The sequence below is a fragment of the Heterocephalus glaber genome, unplaced genomic scaffold, assembly GCF_053883595.1.
Source record: "Heterocephalus glaber isolate CG9 unplaced genomic scaffold, H.glaber_assembly_v1.0 deba00000071, whole genome shotgun sequence".
NCBI classification, from domain to species: Eukaryota; Metazoa; Chordata; class Mammalia; order Rodentia; family Bathyergidae; genus Heterocephalus; species Heterocephalus glaber.
In genome coordinates, this window is record NW_028258137.1 from 5,257,979 (window position 1) to 5,275,145 (window position 17,167).

Below are 17,167 nucleotides of genomic sequence, written 5' to 3' on the forward strand. Positions count from 1 at the left end.
AGGAATCTAATTAGAGTCTTTTCTTCTTTTAACACAAAACATCATTGCCACCTAACAAAATACCTAAAAACATATAACTGTTCTTTAATATTTTATAGGGCTCTTCAAAGACAGAACTTTCTTTCTTTTAATTAGTCAGTTTTGTCTTGAAAACCTTAGTTTGTCCGTGTACTCTGGGCCAGGAATTTCCAACTGCAGTAAGAACTCCAGAGACATACAATAGTAACAGAAGGGCTCAGAATAGCATCAGAATTAAGAATTCACTTTCCACCAACCTACACCATCTTGTGAGTATGCTGGCCTGAATACATCTGCCAATGATTTTCATGCATACTCATACATTTGGCACCACTTGAAACAATGTTGGGGGCATAAAAACACCAGACATAGTAATATAAGAGAGTGGTTTTGTTTCTATTTTAAAGTTCTAAAAGGAAAAACAAATTTTACAAAAGGCAAAATATATTTTCATGTCCGCAAAAGTTACTACAAATAATAAATAATAACATGGCTGGGTGAGGTGGTGCACATCTGTAATTCCAGCACTTGGGAGCCTGAGAGGCAGGAGAATTGCTGCTAGTTTAAGGCTAACCTAAACCACATAAAGAGATCCTGCCTCAAAAAAAAAAACCTAAATAAATAACAACATTGACTTTTTGTTTCTTTAGTGGTGGGACTCATATTCTCAAGAGTGATTGCAAGAGTGGAACTGGACTGTCAACTTGTATGGCTTAAGAGTCATCCGATTAGTAAAGCTCACTTCTGGGTATGTTGGATAGATCACAGAGATGTGACCATGAGTACAATATCTGGTCTCTGGCTCTTCCTCTGGCACTGTTCCCCTGTGCTGCTTCCCAAATGAGCAGCTTTGCTCCAGCACATCCTTCCACCATGTTGTTTCTGAATTAGTCATCCAACCATGGACTTAATCCTCTGAAATGAGTCAAATAAACCTCTACCTCTTTAAATTATGGGTATCAGGAATTGCGTCCCAGCAATGTGAAAGCTGACCAGTACAGTAGTAGAGGGATATAAAAAGGTGAGGACCACTCTCCTTGGCATGGGTCAAAATCTCAGAAATCTTTTCAACCACTGGCTTTGACTTCTATAACCTGGTCTCGCCTTTTCTAGGAGTAAGAACTTGTAGGCCAAAAAAAGAAAAGAAAGAAAAAAGGCTGCTTGATCTCTCAAATCTTCTGACTTAAGACCTTTCTTTTTGTTTCTTATTAGTAAATATACAATTTAACCCTCCTCTTGAGGAAGATAAACATCCATCTCTGCTGTGGCTTGATTTCCACAATCATAACATGATCCCCTAATGTTTCATGTCCACTCTCCTTTGCTTTCAGAGTACCTCCTCAGTCCCTCCCAAATGTTTTCCAGGGTTAGACCTGCTGTTTTCATTTGCATGAACTGGTGATTTTTTTATCAAATTTTTTCTTCATAATCTCCATAGCAACTGGCTTCTTTAAAAAACGTTCTCATGAAGTCCAAAGATACCATGTCTCTTTTAAGTGAACAGAGTATTATGAATAGAATTAGTACAGGAAAATAAGCTCATTTCATTACCATGTCCTTTACTTTTTTGGTAAAATGAACTTTAAAAAAGAAAAAGCTGTCAACTCAGCTAGATAGAATTTGCTGCTTATTCTGAGTATTGAAAGCTATTAAAGGATTACATAATTCTAAAAGATGCTGTCATACCCATTTTATTTTATATTTACTTTTGTTTTGTTTTTTTAGACAGGATCTTGCTATGTCATTCAGGCTGGCCTTACAAAAACATTACTCCAGCATTGTTCCTGACATAGAAGGGAATATGAATAATTACATGGAGGGTAAATCTGGAATGACTAGAGGGAGAGTGAGCAGATTAGTTTGGCTAGAGGAGAGTAAATTGAGAATAAAACATAGGGCAAAAAAGCATGGAGATAAGGATAGAAGTCAGGTATAGAAAGACATGACCATCAAGATGACTTTTGTTTGGATTTTACCTCATGAGTGATAATATTTACTAATTAAAATATTAAAATAGTCTAAAAGAAAATAGGAAGAATAGTCTAAAAGAATCTAAGATGACTTGAGAGTTAGCATACCCATCTTTTGTCTTTTTCCTTTCCATCTCCCTACTGTACTTTCTCCAGAGCAATCTTTAAAATGACAATTCTACTGTGTAATTTTAAAATGGTATCACTCTTCTGCTTACAAAGCCCAAGAGCTTCACTCTAACTTTCAGATAAAATCCTACCAAACACATAGCCTTTAGCCCTGGCCCTAGCTTGCTTCTCCAGTCTTGTCACTAATACAATAGACATTACTCAAACTCTCTTCCATTGGACTGAAACATCCTTCACCTGTCTGCCCCTTTCCTTTTATTGGGAAAACACAGAACTCATCTTGAAGTCTCTGCTTAGATGTCACTTCTTCAAACCAGGCTCTCAAAGCTTCCCAAATCCAGATTAGGTTCTCTGCTACAACCCTTATCTCTATTGACAGTTCTTAGGACCTACAGTCTTGTCTCTGGCTTATCCTGAGAAGAGGGGTGGTTTCTGCAGCACCTACCACAGGTCCAGGAACATAAGAGATACTGAAAACTATTTGTTAAAGAAAAAGGCAGAAAGCAGAAAAAATAGGCGTATAAATCAGAGTCATAAATTTGTAAGATTTAGGCATAAATCCAGTGACAGAAAAGGGAATGATTTGGGGTGGGGCACAGGAAAAAAGGGAGCTAAATGGAAAGTTAACAAAACTGAATACTGACTGAGTTTATACAATTTGGTACATATAATTAGGTCACCCCGCTTAATAGTCTCCAAATCCTGGCTAATCATTAGAAATGCACTGTTGTTGTTTTCTCTTTCAGGTGTTTTCATTCCTCTGGACACTCTGTCATAACAACTTACTGATGTTTAGAAATTACTTACCCAGATATCCTGTAAGGCCATTTCCAGCACTAATGTTCTGATTTAACCAAGATACCTATGAACAAGTAATTGAAAGAACTGGATAAGTAACTCAATGTAAGAACTGAAGGCATGTATTACACTAGACTTTTAGGTTGGTGGCCTGAAGTCACAATTTGCATACAATAGACAGGCATTAAATACTTGTTTAATGAATGAAACAGGGAAGCAGAAAGGGCATAAATTTTGTGATTTTTTAAAAGTAGATTTAATGTTGGACATTAATTTCCCATCTGTCACTCAAACAATTCTTTGCCTCCGAAGCTGTCTTAGCAGAATTCTCCTTCTTGCCTTAAGTGGATATCTGCCCTTGGCATTGCTCTTTGGCTATTATAGTGCCTCTCTTCTTCGAGGAACACCACCCAATTTTTCTTTAACGAACACCTCACCCTACTGTGTACAGTCTTGCTGGGGTTGCAAAATAGATCCTATCCTAAACTAAAACAAAAGGAGACTTTTCCTTTGACTTTGAAAATTTGAAAGTGTCCTAAGCAGAGAAATCAGTGTGTCATCCATTCTTGCAGTGGCACTTTTATTCCTGCTTTCTAAAACTATGGGCTGTCCCAGCTTGTCTTTTGAACCCAGCCTTGTTCTCAAAGCTTCTTATCAATTTTACTAACTACCCAGCATCTTTTTCCAATAAAACTTAATTTTTAAAATAAGTCATTTCAGTATCTGGCACTTGGAAACAAATGAACAAAAACTAGCATTTAATTCTGTGCTGTGAAAAGAGAGGGAGGCAGAGGGAAAGAAAGGAGAGAAATGTAAGCCACACATGTAACCACATTAAAAAAGAAAACAGAAACACATGAATTCATTTTAATATTGGTTTATTTCAAACAAAACATCCAAACTATCACTTCAACAAATAATCAATATGAAAAATACTGAGATATTTTATTTTTTCCATCTTCTAAGGTTTTGAAATGTGGTATGTATTTCACACTTAGACTACATCTCAACTCAGATGCTAAATTTTCAAAGGTTAAAGTGAAATGTGGTCCTTTCAAAACAACAAAGCTGTGAATACAGAAAATATTTTAGTGACTTTAAAATTTAAATTAGCTAAAATTAAATATTGGTTGCTGAGTTGTACCACTCACATTTCAAATGCTCAGCAGGTACATTTAACTAGCACCTATTATACTGTGCAGCTGCAGGAGAGAAACAAGTCAGGAATTTTCTTCTTCATGGATCCAGGAGTTGACAGGAATGGGAGGCTTTCACACTTTCAACAAATTCTATTATGAAATGACTCAGAACTGTGTGAAGATCTATTCAAAATATTTCTTCCTCCAATGTTTCTTTGGCTGGAGAACTACAGCAGGTTAAACATTTTTGAGTATGTCACCTATCCAGTGTTCTGTAATTCAGTAGCACAGAAAGATCAAGGAGTTATCTTCTCTGTCAGGGAGTTTTAATTCAAAGTTAAAATTACACTATTATTCTTAAATCACTTCTCATTTATTACATTTTGAGGGGTGGAAAAAGTCTTTGGAGATTCATTTTAAGTATTTCCATTGTCAAATAAAAATAGAATTTTAAATAGCAGGTTGAAGAATTTGACCCTTATCCCTCAAACAGTAACAGCTATTGTAAATTTTGGATTCAGGGAGTGACATGATAACATCAATGTTTCAGGAAAACAAATCAAAATCCTGTATACAAGTAGACTGATAAAAATGAGGATCTATACAGAGGAGTAGAACTTACAGAATCCTTAGCTGATTCTACATATGCTCTTATTTCTTCCAGGAATGCTGTTTTTTCTTGGGCTAACAAGATGTGTGTTCATCCTTCAAGAGTCACCTCCTAGTTTCCTGGATGCAGGTGGTAGAGTGAGTCACTTCTTCACCTCTGCTTCCACATACTTCTTACAAAACACTGAACAGGAGTCAAATTCATAGAACTAGAAAGTAGAATAGTAGTTGCAAGGGACCGAGGAGTAATTGTTTAATGGACAGAGTCTCAGTTTTGGAAAATAGATGGATGGTAGTGATAGTAGCACAACAATGGGAATGACTAGAAGGTCTTTGCCTAACCTAACTCCTCTCCTTTCAGATCTCCCATTAAATGTCATACCACTGAAGAGACTCCTCTTTTCCAGGCCAGAATGGTTTAGGTTCCTCTGTTATACCATCTCATGAACCTCACACTTTTCTTACAGGACTCTCACCACAACTGTAATCTAAATCTAATTATGTAGTATGTTAGTCTACCAGGGCCACACAAAAAAAAAAAAAACCTACGATGCATGGCTTGTATTTATTTTCTCACAGTTAAAAGCAAGGTGTTGGTAGGTTTGACTTCTCCTGGAACCTCTTTCCTTGGCATGCAGATGGTCTTTCCTTTATGTCCACACACCTCTGATATCTGTGTGTTCAAAATTTCTCTTCTTGTAAGGACACTGGGATTAGGAAGGTAGTCTGGGGTAAAGCATTTGTCTAGCATAGATGAGGTCCTGATTTTGATCCCAAGCACAAAAAAAGTAAGGATATCAGACATACTAGATTAGGGTCCACCCTACAGGCTTCATTTTTTTGTTGTTTTTGTTTTGGTACCAGGGATTGAACTCAGGACCTTGCACTTACTTGCCAGGTAGGCACGGCACCACTGAGCCACATCCCTGTCCCTACAGGCTTCATTTTAACTTAATTGCATCTTTAAATCTCCCAATACAGTCATATTCTGAGGTGGGGAAGGGGTACAATTTCAATATCTGAATTTTAAGGGACACTGTTCAGCCTATATGTGGTTAACATGTATTGTACCCACTGGGTAACCTCTGCAAAACAGAAACGTTTATCTCGTTCTCATTTCAGGACCTTTATAGTCACTATGCCCTCTTCCCAGTACACTCTAACTCCAACTCTTCATACAACAGAATTTTCTCAACATTCAACCCTTAGCACTATCATCTAACAAGGGCCATTCTGGACCATCTTATCTAAAGTAACCCTAGAAGTCACTCTATCATATCACTGTTCTCTTTCTTCCATGGCACTCCCACTTATTTATGTCTCAAATGTCAGCTCCAAGAAAGGGTGGTCATGTGTTTTTATGCATTGTTGTACTCCAGTGTCTCATTCATAATTACCAGTGAATAAGCTTCTCTAAACACTTAGCACACTATAATCTCCTTACTTCCTCTTGAGGAAAAACTGTAAGGCTTTTAATATCGAAAATGTTTTCTGAATCTCAGCTTTAACACTAATCCAGCTGGTCTCGTATCCCCTCTAGACAGGTTCCCTAAAACATGACACCAGCGCCTTCGTCACGGTTTTTATGAGATAAGGTATCCAGCTCCTGATTTGGACATATAGTACAAGCTGAAATGCTACTAGGCTAGATGTTTCCAAAGTGTAGAACATGTGAATAGTTCCCAAAAAAATGTCAGTAGGCAGTACCTAGTGCGTTGAACAATAAAGCTACCCTCTTCTCAATGTTCTTTCAACTCTTTAGCTTACAACAAGGTCTCCTTATGATCTTGACACACACCCCTGCCCATAGCTCTTGCTATTTCTTGCTTTTCTTCCTATTTAATATTCAAACACAAAGACGCACAAAACAATGAATAGGTGAATCTACCAGTTTTCCACTGTAGTTGTAGCCCTGTGTTTAAGAGCCATTCTGAATCCAGCTCGGCTTTATAGCGTTCTCCCGGGCTCTGAGGTTGGTATAATGTCAACAGCGCCTCACCGGCGACTGTGACTATAAAGTGAACTTGTGGCTTGTAGAGCGACCCGGAATACAAGGCGCTCGCCACTCATGTTAGAAAGCACGCTAGGTAAACGGCCCAGGAGGACTGCACGTCTGGAAACAACGTGAAAGATTCTCTGGGATGACTGGGGCAGGGAAGCGCAGATGGAAGGGAGGTCCTGGAAAAGAAAGGTCCTCAGGCCAACGCCGAGGCACACACCCTGCTGGTCCTCTAGAGGAACCCGGCTGAGGGCCTCACAGACTCCACACCTTTGAGGTCCGCCCACTGGCTGTAAGTCACTCACGCCCTCTCGTCAGTAGTCCACGCCCTTACCCTAGCTACTCCGAGAAACCAGCGGTCCCAGACGTGACTGGAGAAGACATCTCTGTGGTGAAGAGAGCCACAGAGGCGGAGCCGCGAGGCGGGGCGGCGCACGGTACGTATGACGCCGCCCGACGCACGGCAGCACGCATGCGCAGTGGGGCTTGTGCCGGAACGCTGACCCGGGCTGGAGCCAGCATGGCGGCGGAGTACAAGACCAAGTTGTCCAAGAACTTGCTACGCATGAAGGTGTGGGGATTCTGGGAAAGCCGGACTGGGCGACAGGGACCCCAGGGACCTCTGGATCTGGCTGGGCCCGAGGCGGCGGGCATGCGGGGGTAGGAGGGAGACCAGAGTGGTCCTGGAAGGCCTCCATTTCTCCCGTTCATTCATTCACTCAGTGCCTGCCCAACATTACACACTTGGAACCAGATTATGAATTAGCAGCATGCACGTAAACAGGCATAAAGATACAGCGAACCAAGCGCAGAAACTCTGGGACTCTGCGAACTTAGTTGGGCCCGTTGCGGGAAGTGGTCCTTAAGTAGAGACTAAAGATAAGTGGGAGGATGGCAAGCATAGCGTCCTAAAGGAAAAGCGAATTCCTAAGTCTGAGATGGAAGAAAGAAAAGAAAAACATGGAGATTTCCAAGAACTAAAGACACTGAATTGTGCTTGGAAGGCAAGTAGCAAAAAGAGGGAATAGGAAAGTAGGCAGTAGGCACAACCTGCAGGGACCTTTAGACCAGATTAAAGATTTTTTCGTTTTGTATGAGCCATGGGAAGCAATGGAGGAGCATGGAGAACAATCTTATTAGCTGTGTTACCTACTTGTAAAGATTAATTTGACTATTCTATGCAGAATACATTGGTTGGAAAAGGGCCAGGCAAAGCACAAAATTGTAGATCAGCTGGGAGTTCCGATAATCTTGGTGAGGGTTGTAATTGAGGTGAGAATGGAGGAAAGTATAACAGTTGAGTGAGAGTGAGTTGTCATCCAACTATAACCAAAATAGTTTTAAATTTGAAATTGAAGCAACTTAATTATAATTTCAAAGTGGAAGAAAAAAGACAATAGATAAAAATGAACATAGGAATTAAAACAGGGCAACTACTTTAAAAGTTAGATAATACAAATAGGAAATATTCACAGTCCTTGCAGCATGCCAGATATGTTCTAAGTGTTTTGTGTGTAATAACCCACATAATTCATACAGTAACCCTTTGAATCATACCTCTTATTGACAGCTGAGGCAACTGAAACAGAAGTGACATGCCTAAAGTTACACAATTTAATTAAGTCTTTTTGTTGTTGTTGTTGTTGTTGTTGTTTTCGTACCGGGGTCAAACTCAGGACCTTGTGCTTGTGAGGCAGGCTAAATCCCCTGCCCACAATTTAATTAGGCTTAATTACTACTCTGATCTTAATTACTACTCTCTACTACCTGTCACTGAATATTGTAGATGCTTTTTGATCCGCTGTAAGTCAACAAAAACATCATAATGCACTCGATACACCTAACTTACTGAACATCATAGTGTAGCAACACCGAATTCTGTAGTGTTGGTACTTTACCCTGGTGATTGCCTAGCTGACTGGGAACTCTAGCTCACCGGGGTTCCTTAGTATCACCAGACAGTAACGTATTGTCTATGGCTAGCCCAGAAAAAGATCAAAATTTGAACTACTGACTCTCCCATCATCATAAAGTTGAAAATTTGTAAGTCAAACCATTTTAATTTGGAGATCATCTGTACTTGTAGAGAGATGCAAATTGTTAGATGTCATATGTAGAGAGTGGCAGAATTTCCAAGAAAAGGAAGGTATAAGTCATGTTTTGAGGAAAACTACAAAATTTGAATGGATTTGAGCTAGGCTGTAACTAGGGATGAATAGGATGAGAGAGGGGGGCAGATTTAGCATAACATAGTTTGTGAATCTTTTATGCATATTAGCAAAAACTGAGTCTTCACTGAAGAGAGCTTTCTTTTGGTTTAATGGTTTATAATCACATTTATTTCAGAGAAGTGGAGTAGATGGCCATGTAAGCATTGAAAAGATTTTAGCAGTAGTTTTAGCTCTTAGAATAAGGCAAGTGAAAATATGCTACGTGATTAGGGCTTACTTAGACTGAAGACTGGACTCTGGAGTTAAGGAAGAACCTAATTTAAAACAGTCCATCCCCACCCAAGTGAATGGGGAAAGATTCATCTGGATATTAGAAACAAAGGAGAATAGGGAAAAGATTACTCAGGTTCTCTATTTGTGTTAGCACCTTCAGTCATTGAATTTACAAGCATGTAGAAGGAGATGCTGTATTCAGAGGGAGTGGAGTCCACAGGAGAAACACAGAGCAGCTGCACTCACAGCATCATAGGCAGTGTGTCTGTTCACCCAGAGCTAAGTGTAGTACTGATGGGAGAGCACTGAGCCTTGATCCTGACTCACTTATTTTCAGGACTCTTCAACTCCACTGATATCTTCAGCTGTTCAAGGGTGGAAGTTGATCCTGATGGGAAGTAGAAAAAAAGGATGTAGTTGGAAAGTTTACCGGTGTGATAGATTGGCTGTAAAGATGTTTATTTGATTTTAGTGTCTTTTGGCCCCTTAAGGTACGACTTGATGAACTTTTTCTGTAAAGGATCAGACAGTAAATATTTTAGGCTTATGGGCCAGGCTATATCTGTTATAACTACTTTAGCTCTGCCATTGCCACCTAGAACTGAATGAGCATGACTGTTTTCCAGTGAAACTATTCAGCAGCAAACATCCAACCTTACTGTTGTAGTTTTCCAAATCCTGCTGTGGGGCCTCAGTTGTGAGGGACATTAATTGACTAGCTTTACGATGTGTTCTGAGATACTATAGTATCAGGAGAATTGAGCTGCTGCTACCTAAATCTGGAGATCCTTGATTCATATCCACAGAGTGTTCTGTCCTTTCCACGTGTACCAAACACAGACATATATTGCTATTTGAATACCATAAAGAATATCTACTTGACTAAAAAATGGGAAGTAAATGGGCAGTTGAGCAGGACTGGTGTTTTACCAAGAATATGAGTGATGAAATAAAGCATCTGCATTTCAAGAGAATCGTCTTAAGAAAGAGTCTGAATAAGGCAAAGCCAGGTCATTCACGTTCAGAAGACCCTTTATTGAGCTCTTTTCATATACCAGGTGCAGCCTTAGTACTAATAATGCAAGGCAAACAACAGTGGTAACACTAACTTTGTTTTGTTTTGACAGTTCATGCAAAGAGGACTGGACTCAGAAACCAAGAAACAGCTAGAAGAGGAAGAAAAGAAGATCATTAGTGAAGAGCACTGGTACTTGGATTTGCCAGAGCTTAAAGAGAAAGAGTAGGTTTATAAGAATTTATATCAGTGATGCTTGGGGCAGTCAGGGAGTCCTTGTAAATTTGACTCAATTCTGATGACGTAAAATAGTTTCTGTTCAGTTTCTTGAATTAGCCTTGCAAATAGTTCTCTAAAAACTATTAAGCTAAAAAAAAGGGCGGGGGGGCTTGGTTCTGGGGATTTAACTCAGTGGTTCCAGTGCCTGCCTTGAAATTGCAAGGTCCTGAGTTCGATCCCTGGTACCAAAAATAAATAAATACTATTAAGCTTATAAAAGTTATACATAGATTTAATACATTACTAATGGCACCTGACCATCATTTATAACACTGTCCTTTTTTCAACATGAATAAAGGAATTTAGGTTCTGCATCTCTGATAATAGCAGGGGGCCTATCGAAACTATAATATGCTATTACATGGAGTTCCAAAGATTAAGTGTGTGCATCAGGCTGCTCCAGTTTTGTTTTAGTAAGAGAGTTCTTCATTAAGCTGAGCTTCTTAAGGCAGATTAGGAGCTTTTTGTTTCTTTTTTCAATTTTTACTACTTTTAATACCATTCATTTAGCAAACTTTTACTAAATTGATAGCGTGTTCCAGACACTGGACTATCCCCTTACATCCCTTAGTTACTGAATTTTCATAGCAAATTGCCCACTGTCATTCTGTCCATTGAGCAGCTGGAGCTTCACAGAAAGTAATTTACCCAGAGCCACCCAGCTTAGTCAGTGCTGAAGCTGGGATAACACAATAGACAGTTTTCCTTCAACTTCCAAGCCTGGCTAGTGCTTAAGAAACTTTGAATGAAGGAGTGATGGATTCACATCATCAGTTTGCCTAAATGCTTCTGGAAGCTATTTATCCTTTTTCCTTAATAATTTTCTTACCTTAGTAAGCTCTGTGGTATATGGTTTTACTTAAACTTTTGTCCTCTCTGGAACCTGTGTGTGTTACCTCGTATGGGAAAACTGACTTTGCTGCTGTGGCTGAGGATCTTTAGCTGAGAGATTATCCTAGATTATGTGAGTGGACTCTGAATGTAATCATACATTTCCTTGTATAGTAGCCCCTTCTTTGACACTATAATGAAGTACCTGAAACTGGGTAACTTCAAAAAGAAAGAAGCTTTTTAGCTCAGTTCTGGAGGCTCAAGTATGTAACACTTGCTTTAGCTTTGCCCTCAGCTGAGATTTGGCAAGGGCCTCATGATGAGCAGTACATGTGGGAGGAGGCGGTAACATCTTGATATAGGAAGCCAGAGAGCAGGGCTCAGGCTCTGGTAGCTACTTTTCTCAATGCTGTGGACCCGCCTGCACCTGCACAGCTTAGTTAATTCACCTACAGGCTCAAGGGGACCCCATGGGGGGAATTCCTTTGTGTGACCCTGCTTGTCATCTTGACCCATGTATTCCAGCCACCTGTGGACTTCCACACTTCAGTTTATCTCTACAGTTCAGCAAAGCTGGGCTTGCTCTCCCTCTCCCTGCTCCACAGCTGAAACTTCCTCCAGGCAGAAAGCTGTGCATTAGCAGGGCTCACTTCATTTTGTTTTCTTCTCAGATGTCCCAGCCCAATGCTTTGATTATTTATTGCATGACTCTATGTCTCATATTTTGTCCTGTTTTATACTTAGTTATGGTGGTGCCCTGGAATGGGATAACCTGCTTTGTTTTTATCCACTGTAAGATATAAATGTTCTCTTTATTATCTGGCACACCCTCTAGACTATAACTTCCATGAGAGCAGAGGCTTTTTTGTTCCTGGCTGTTCCCCAGCCTCTACAAAGGCACCTGCACAGCCCACCCTCCACCAAGAGAGTCAGGCGTTCACTTTCTTGGCTTGCCTTAGGGTTATAGCTGGGTGTCACAGAGATGCTCAGCCTGCATTCAGGGTCAGTACCTGGTGACTCCAGACAATATCTTTTGGAGATGATGTCCTGTTTACGGGGGAACCGGTGGTCCCCACGTGTCCAGTATTTTTTTAGCCCTCTCAGCAGTAGTGTTGTTTTCACTAAGGCTGTTCTGGAGCCTGATTTTGGTTTTGATTCCACCATCTTGCCAGCCTTATTTCTGCCTGTTTTCTAGTTCTACTCTTCCAATTTCCCAGTGTTCTTGCGATAAATTCTTCTTGGATTAAGAGAGGGGGCGAGTCTTTGTGTTTAACAGACCTCCAGCCAATACACTCTGTGAAAGATGCCTAAGCTGCTCCTGGATTCTTTGTTGTTGTTGTTGTTGTTGTTGTTATTCTTCTGGATGTGGAATAAGAACATGGGTATGGGTATAAATTTCAGATAATGCTCTTCACTTTAGAAACTTCACGTTTATTATGAATACTTAAGTCTTTACATTTTATGTAAATATTTAGGCAGTATTTAGAAGAGGCTATGCCACCCACCTTTTGCTGTTCTCTCCTAATGCCTTTGTGGACCAAATTAATCAAACTTTATTTCTAACCGTGGGTTAGAAATCTTACTGCATTGGTAATTGATCCTGCTGAGTCCAGTAGGATTGATTTTTCATTCAAAGTCTTGATTTTTACTTCCTCTGCTTTGTTTTAAGTAAAAACCCTGTTAATACAATTTTTTTTCCCCATTTAGAAGTTTCATAATAGAAGAGCAGAGTTTCTTGTTATGTGAAGATCTTCTGTATGGAAGAATGTCATTCAGAGGATTTAATCCTGAAGTTGAGGTATTAAATATAATTGCTTCAAATTTTAGAATTTTCCAATTGAATTTTTTTCTGCCAGTAATTAGGTTTAGGTTTTTCTTCACCAGGTACCATTTCTCCTCATTATATAAAAAATAACAAGTCTTGAAATACTGCCATAGCTATTTAAAGAAATTGCAGGCATTGCAGTCTAGTTTTATGGAAGAATTGAGTAGATAGTTTAATACAGCAACATATAGACCCTGACGGTACTTCTGTTAGAATCTCAACTCAAGTCTTTCATAGCAATGAAAAGATTTTATTCATATGATGATGTTATGAAAAGTTATTTTCTGGCACCTATAAATGTATCTTTTCTAATGGAAGAATGTTACTTAAAATCTGTGTAATTTGACTTTTTAATAGACAGGTTTTTTAAATAAATTTTTAAGTGAATCCTTTGGAAAGTCATTTGAAAAAAATGAATATTTACCTTGCAACTGAGCTATTGGTTAAAATTGCCTGCTGTAGGTTTACAGAGAAGCAGACTTTTATTTAGCACATTTGTTAGGTGTGATCTAAAAATACAGTGAATGTTTAAATTTTTTAAATTTAGTGTCATAAAAGACACATGGCCATTAGTCCCCCTCAAGATACATCCTCATTTGCAACACACTTACCTCATCATTCTTGCCACTTTATGAAGCAGTCTGGAAGTCCTCCTTCATGAGTGTCTATAGTTGTACTGTCATGGCTGCCTCAATCTCCTGAATTAATTCAAAACATTTACCTTTTGTGGTCATTGAAACTGGGGAAGAGCGAGAAGTTGCACAGTGTGATCTCTGATGAATAAGGTGATTAAGGGCACATCATAGTGATTTTACAAGCTTACCTTCCTGTTGAATGGCTCTCGGCAGCAGCATTCACCATATTTTGATCACATCTTGTAAGTACACAAAAGAGGACTTCCTAAACTGCCCCTAAACTGGAAAGAACAATGGGATGAGTGTGTTTAAAGAGAAAGCAAATATTTTGAGGGGAATTAATGGCAATAAGTCTCTTACTATATTTTTTTAAATATTCATTGTTTATTTTGATCACCCTGTGTGTTAAGAGCCATCCTGTCAGCTACTTGACCATCCAGATAGACATTTGTGGTATAAATCTTTAGTTTTATAAGTATACTTTAAGCCAGGGTTTCTCACCCTTGGCAGTATTGTTGACATTTGAGGCCAGGTCATTCTTTGTGGTGGTATCTTTCCTGAGCATTGCAGGATGATCAGCAGCATCTCTTGCTCCTGCCCTCTACTCACTAAATACCACTAGCTTGCGCCACACACACCCCTTCACCCCATTGTGACAACCAAAAAAGTCACTACACATTGACTCATATCTCCCAGTTGGCAAAATCGTTCCCATGCGAGAACCACTACTCTAGGATCCCTCTAGAAAGCACAATTTACTAAGCCCATTGTCGGGGTTTATTTAAAGATGATAGGTTAGTTTTCTTTTTCTTTTTTTTGTTTTGTTTTTTGCTGGTTTTGGTGGTGACTTAGGAGTATGCATGGTAACTAAGGTGTTACATTTACACAAGGCCAACATTAACTATGTTTTGTTTTAATGTATACTTTCTTTGCTTTGACCTGCTTTAAGCTTTAGATGGGAAGAAAAGGAAGGCAAAAGAAGTCAGGCTTACGAGTGTACCTAGTACAAAGAACTGGGTTTTGGGTGGACACACCCACCAGAGTATGTCCGGTACAGTGGGAAGGGAGAGGCAGCGCAGCCCCCAGAGCTTCGTGTGGGAGCTTGTCAGGAGGCGGCCTTAAGCACAGCATTCTGTATTGCTAAGTACCCTCCCTGAGAAAAAGTTTTGCATTCTTTCAGTGTGACAAAAACTAACTGTTTTCTCATTTGTCTACCTTCTTCATCCCCTTACTATAAAGAAGGTATTGTACTTTTTTCTTTTTTAATGTCAGGATAACTATAATGAAAAGGTTAATAATGTGTGAGAAAGAGATAGAAGAGAGCCCTGTGGCTTGGGGACATGATGTGTGATACATTTTCTACCCTAAAGTTTGGGGTGAGCCTGAGATGCAGATTCCATCCTTCAGATCACCACCAGGCTTACGCTTCCATCGTGTTCTGGCAGTTCCCTCCCCCTCCACCAAATTTAGGATTTCTACCCACCATTGCACCTCTCTACATTTGGCTCAAAGGTAGGAGTCAGAGGAAATCTCATTTCTTCTTTTCCCCCTCACTGGACTGTGTTCATTAAGGTATACCCGCCTTAATTCTGAGTGAGAGTAAGATTTATGTTCTAAAATATAATTTAAATTTTTGACACTAAATGCAATCTGGTGGGTCCTTGTCTTACTATTCCTTTGATTCAGAGTAGATCTTTGCTAGCACTGGTGGTCTGTATAAAGTATTACAGGAAATCCTTTAGAAATTTTTCTAAATTTCTCTAGTTTCTCTTTAGAAATTTTTCTAGTCCTCTAGATTCAGTTTCTCTGCCTTCAAATAAATTTGACACCAGTGGGACCAGGGATTTACCTCAGTGGCACCTTGCCTGCCTCGCAAGTGCAAGGCCCTAAGTTCAATCCCTGGTACAAAAAAAAAAAAAAAAAAAAAATCGACACCAGTTCCTTTCACACCCGTTTCTAGCCCTGATGACCAACATTGTGTATTTTTCAGAAATTAATGCTTCAGATGAATTCTAAGAACAAAGCAGAGGAGCAAGAGGAAGAAGAAACAGTAGAGCTTGATGTGTCAGATGAAGAAATGGCTAGAAGGTAACTGTTGCCTTGGGACAGCTTTGTGGCCTGTCATGGCAGACCCTGGCTCTTCTGTGCACATGTCTGATGCCCCAGTCTACTGCAGCTTCAGCATGAGTGGCCTGGCAGGGGTCACTGCAGTCTGCCTCCTCCTGTGGCCATGGATCCATGCCTATGACAAGCTAGCAGTTAGAGGCTCCTCTCCAGTGCTGCTGCCATACATTCAGAAATGTATAGCTCAGTTTATTTTGGATAAAGCCAAAAAGCAAAACCAGCAAAGAATATTAACATTATTAATGAAATTCATAGATTTTTCAATCAATTATAATTTTCATTTGTCTTACTCTTTATTGTGTGTGATTTGATATTCCTGAGAAGATTTGATTCCTACTTTTTTATTTGTGTTGTCTTAACAGATATGAGACTTTGGTAGGGACAATTGGAAAAAAGTTTGCCAAGAAGAGAGACCGTGCCAATTATGAAGAAGATGAAAATGGAAACATAAAACCAATTAAAACAAAGAAGATGTTCTTAAAGCCCCAAGATTAAAATGGATGCCTTCAAATACAGCTCAGGGATGCCTGTGAAGCCAGCATATTTTGGAACTTATCCTGATGGTGTCTCTGTTGCTAATTAATGTTGCTAATATGTAATGTTCATTTGTAAAGAAATGTATAATTTTGGAAACATGCTGTTTTTGAAACAGATGTGTGGTAGATGTTATACATCCTTTTCCTAATGGTATTCATCAGGAATATAACTCCAGCCCTTGACCTTCAGTTGTACATAGGCACAGGGTTGCTTACTAAAGATTTTTTGACCTTACATTTTTTAAAAATATATAGTTCTCCAGTCACTGATACTGAATTGACTCCTACAAATTAATACCAGTGTTTCATTTTCCCTTAACATTTATATTTTGCTTTAAATTATTAATCATGTCAATCCAATTCATGCATTCATTTTGGAATCAAATGTCATGAGAATTTATTATATACTAATTCATCCAGAACAAACATACCTCTAGCCTGAAGCATTTGTATACTACCAGTTCATTGTCAGTTTAGGGTAGTATGTTTTGTTGTTTTTAAGGCATTTAATTAAAAATTGTGCAATAAACATCTGCTTTCACATATTTTGTTTTCTTATGCTTTCGAGTAATAATTTTAGTCTAATTCATTACGATAAATTTTATCCAGGTATTTCCTAAAACTACGCATAAATTTAGAATATAGAGATATATTAACTTGAACCATAAGAAATTACCTTTATGTGTCAAAAAAGTTATCAGTTTCCTATGGAACAACCTGATAGATTTAGCACTGACCAGAACATCTTCTGGTTTAACCCCATTTCTAAATAAGTACAGAAACATGCAGTTATGTGTATCTGTCTAAAGATGTATA

The 17,167-nt window shown here is 39.0% G+C and overlaps 1 protein-coding gene and 1 long non-coding RNA gene across 2 annotated transcripts in view; one reads left to right on the forward strand and one right to left on the reverse strand.

Annotated features, from left to right (window-relative positions):
- Positions 1 to 7,098, reverse strand: part of LOC147830586 (uncharacterized) — an 80,862-nt gene extending 73,764 nt beyond the window's left edge. The window contains exons 1-2 of the long non-coding RNA XR_015450405.1: positions 6,997 to 7,098; positions 2,925 to 2,979 (exon numbers count right to left, since the gene is read on the reverse strand). This is a non-coding gene — a long non-coding RNA (uncharacterized LOC147830586). The remainder of the gene's footprint in view (positions 1 to 2,924; positions 2,980 to 6,996) is intronic.
- On the forward strand, positions 7,081 to 16,896 carry Mphosph6 (M-phase phosphoprotein 6). The gene is made up of 5 exons (XM_004842785.4): positions 7,081 to 7,233; positions 10,234 to 10,346; positions 12,939 to 13,029; positions 15,682 to 15,779; positions 16,178 to 16,896. Exons 1-5 carry the CDS (start codon positions 7,135 to 7,137, stop codon positions 16,308 to 16,310), a joined length of 534 nt encoding a protein of 177 aa, XP_004842842.1. The 5' UTR covers positions 7,081 to 7,134; the 3' UTR covers positions 16,311 to 16,896.
- The last annotated feature ends 271 nt before the right edge of the window (positions 16,897 to 17,167 follow it).

Coding starts and splice junctions, on each gene's coding strand:
- Mphosph6 (XM_004842785.4), top strand. CDS start 7,135: ATGCGCAGTGGGGCTTGTGCCGGAACGCTGACCCGGGCTGGAGCCAGC. Junction 7,234..10,233: donor AGAACTTGCTACGCATGAAG/GTGTGGGGATTC, acceptor TTGTTTTGACAG/TTCATGCAAAGAGGACTGGA. Junction 10,347..12,938: donor CCAGAGCTTAAAGAGAAAGA/GTAGGTTTATAA, acceptor TTCCCCATTTAG/AAGTTTCATAATAGAAGAGC.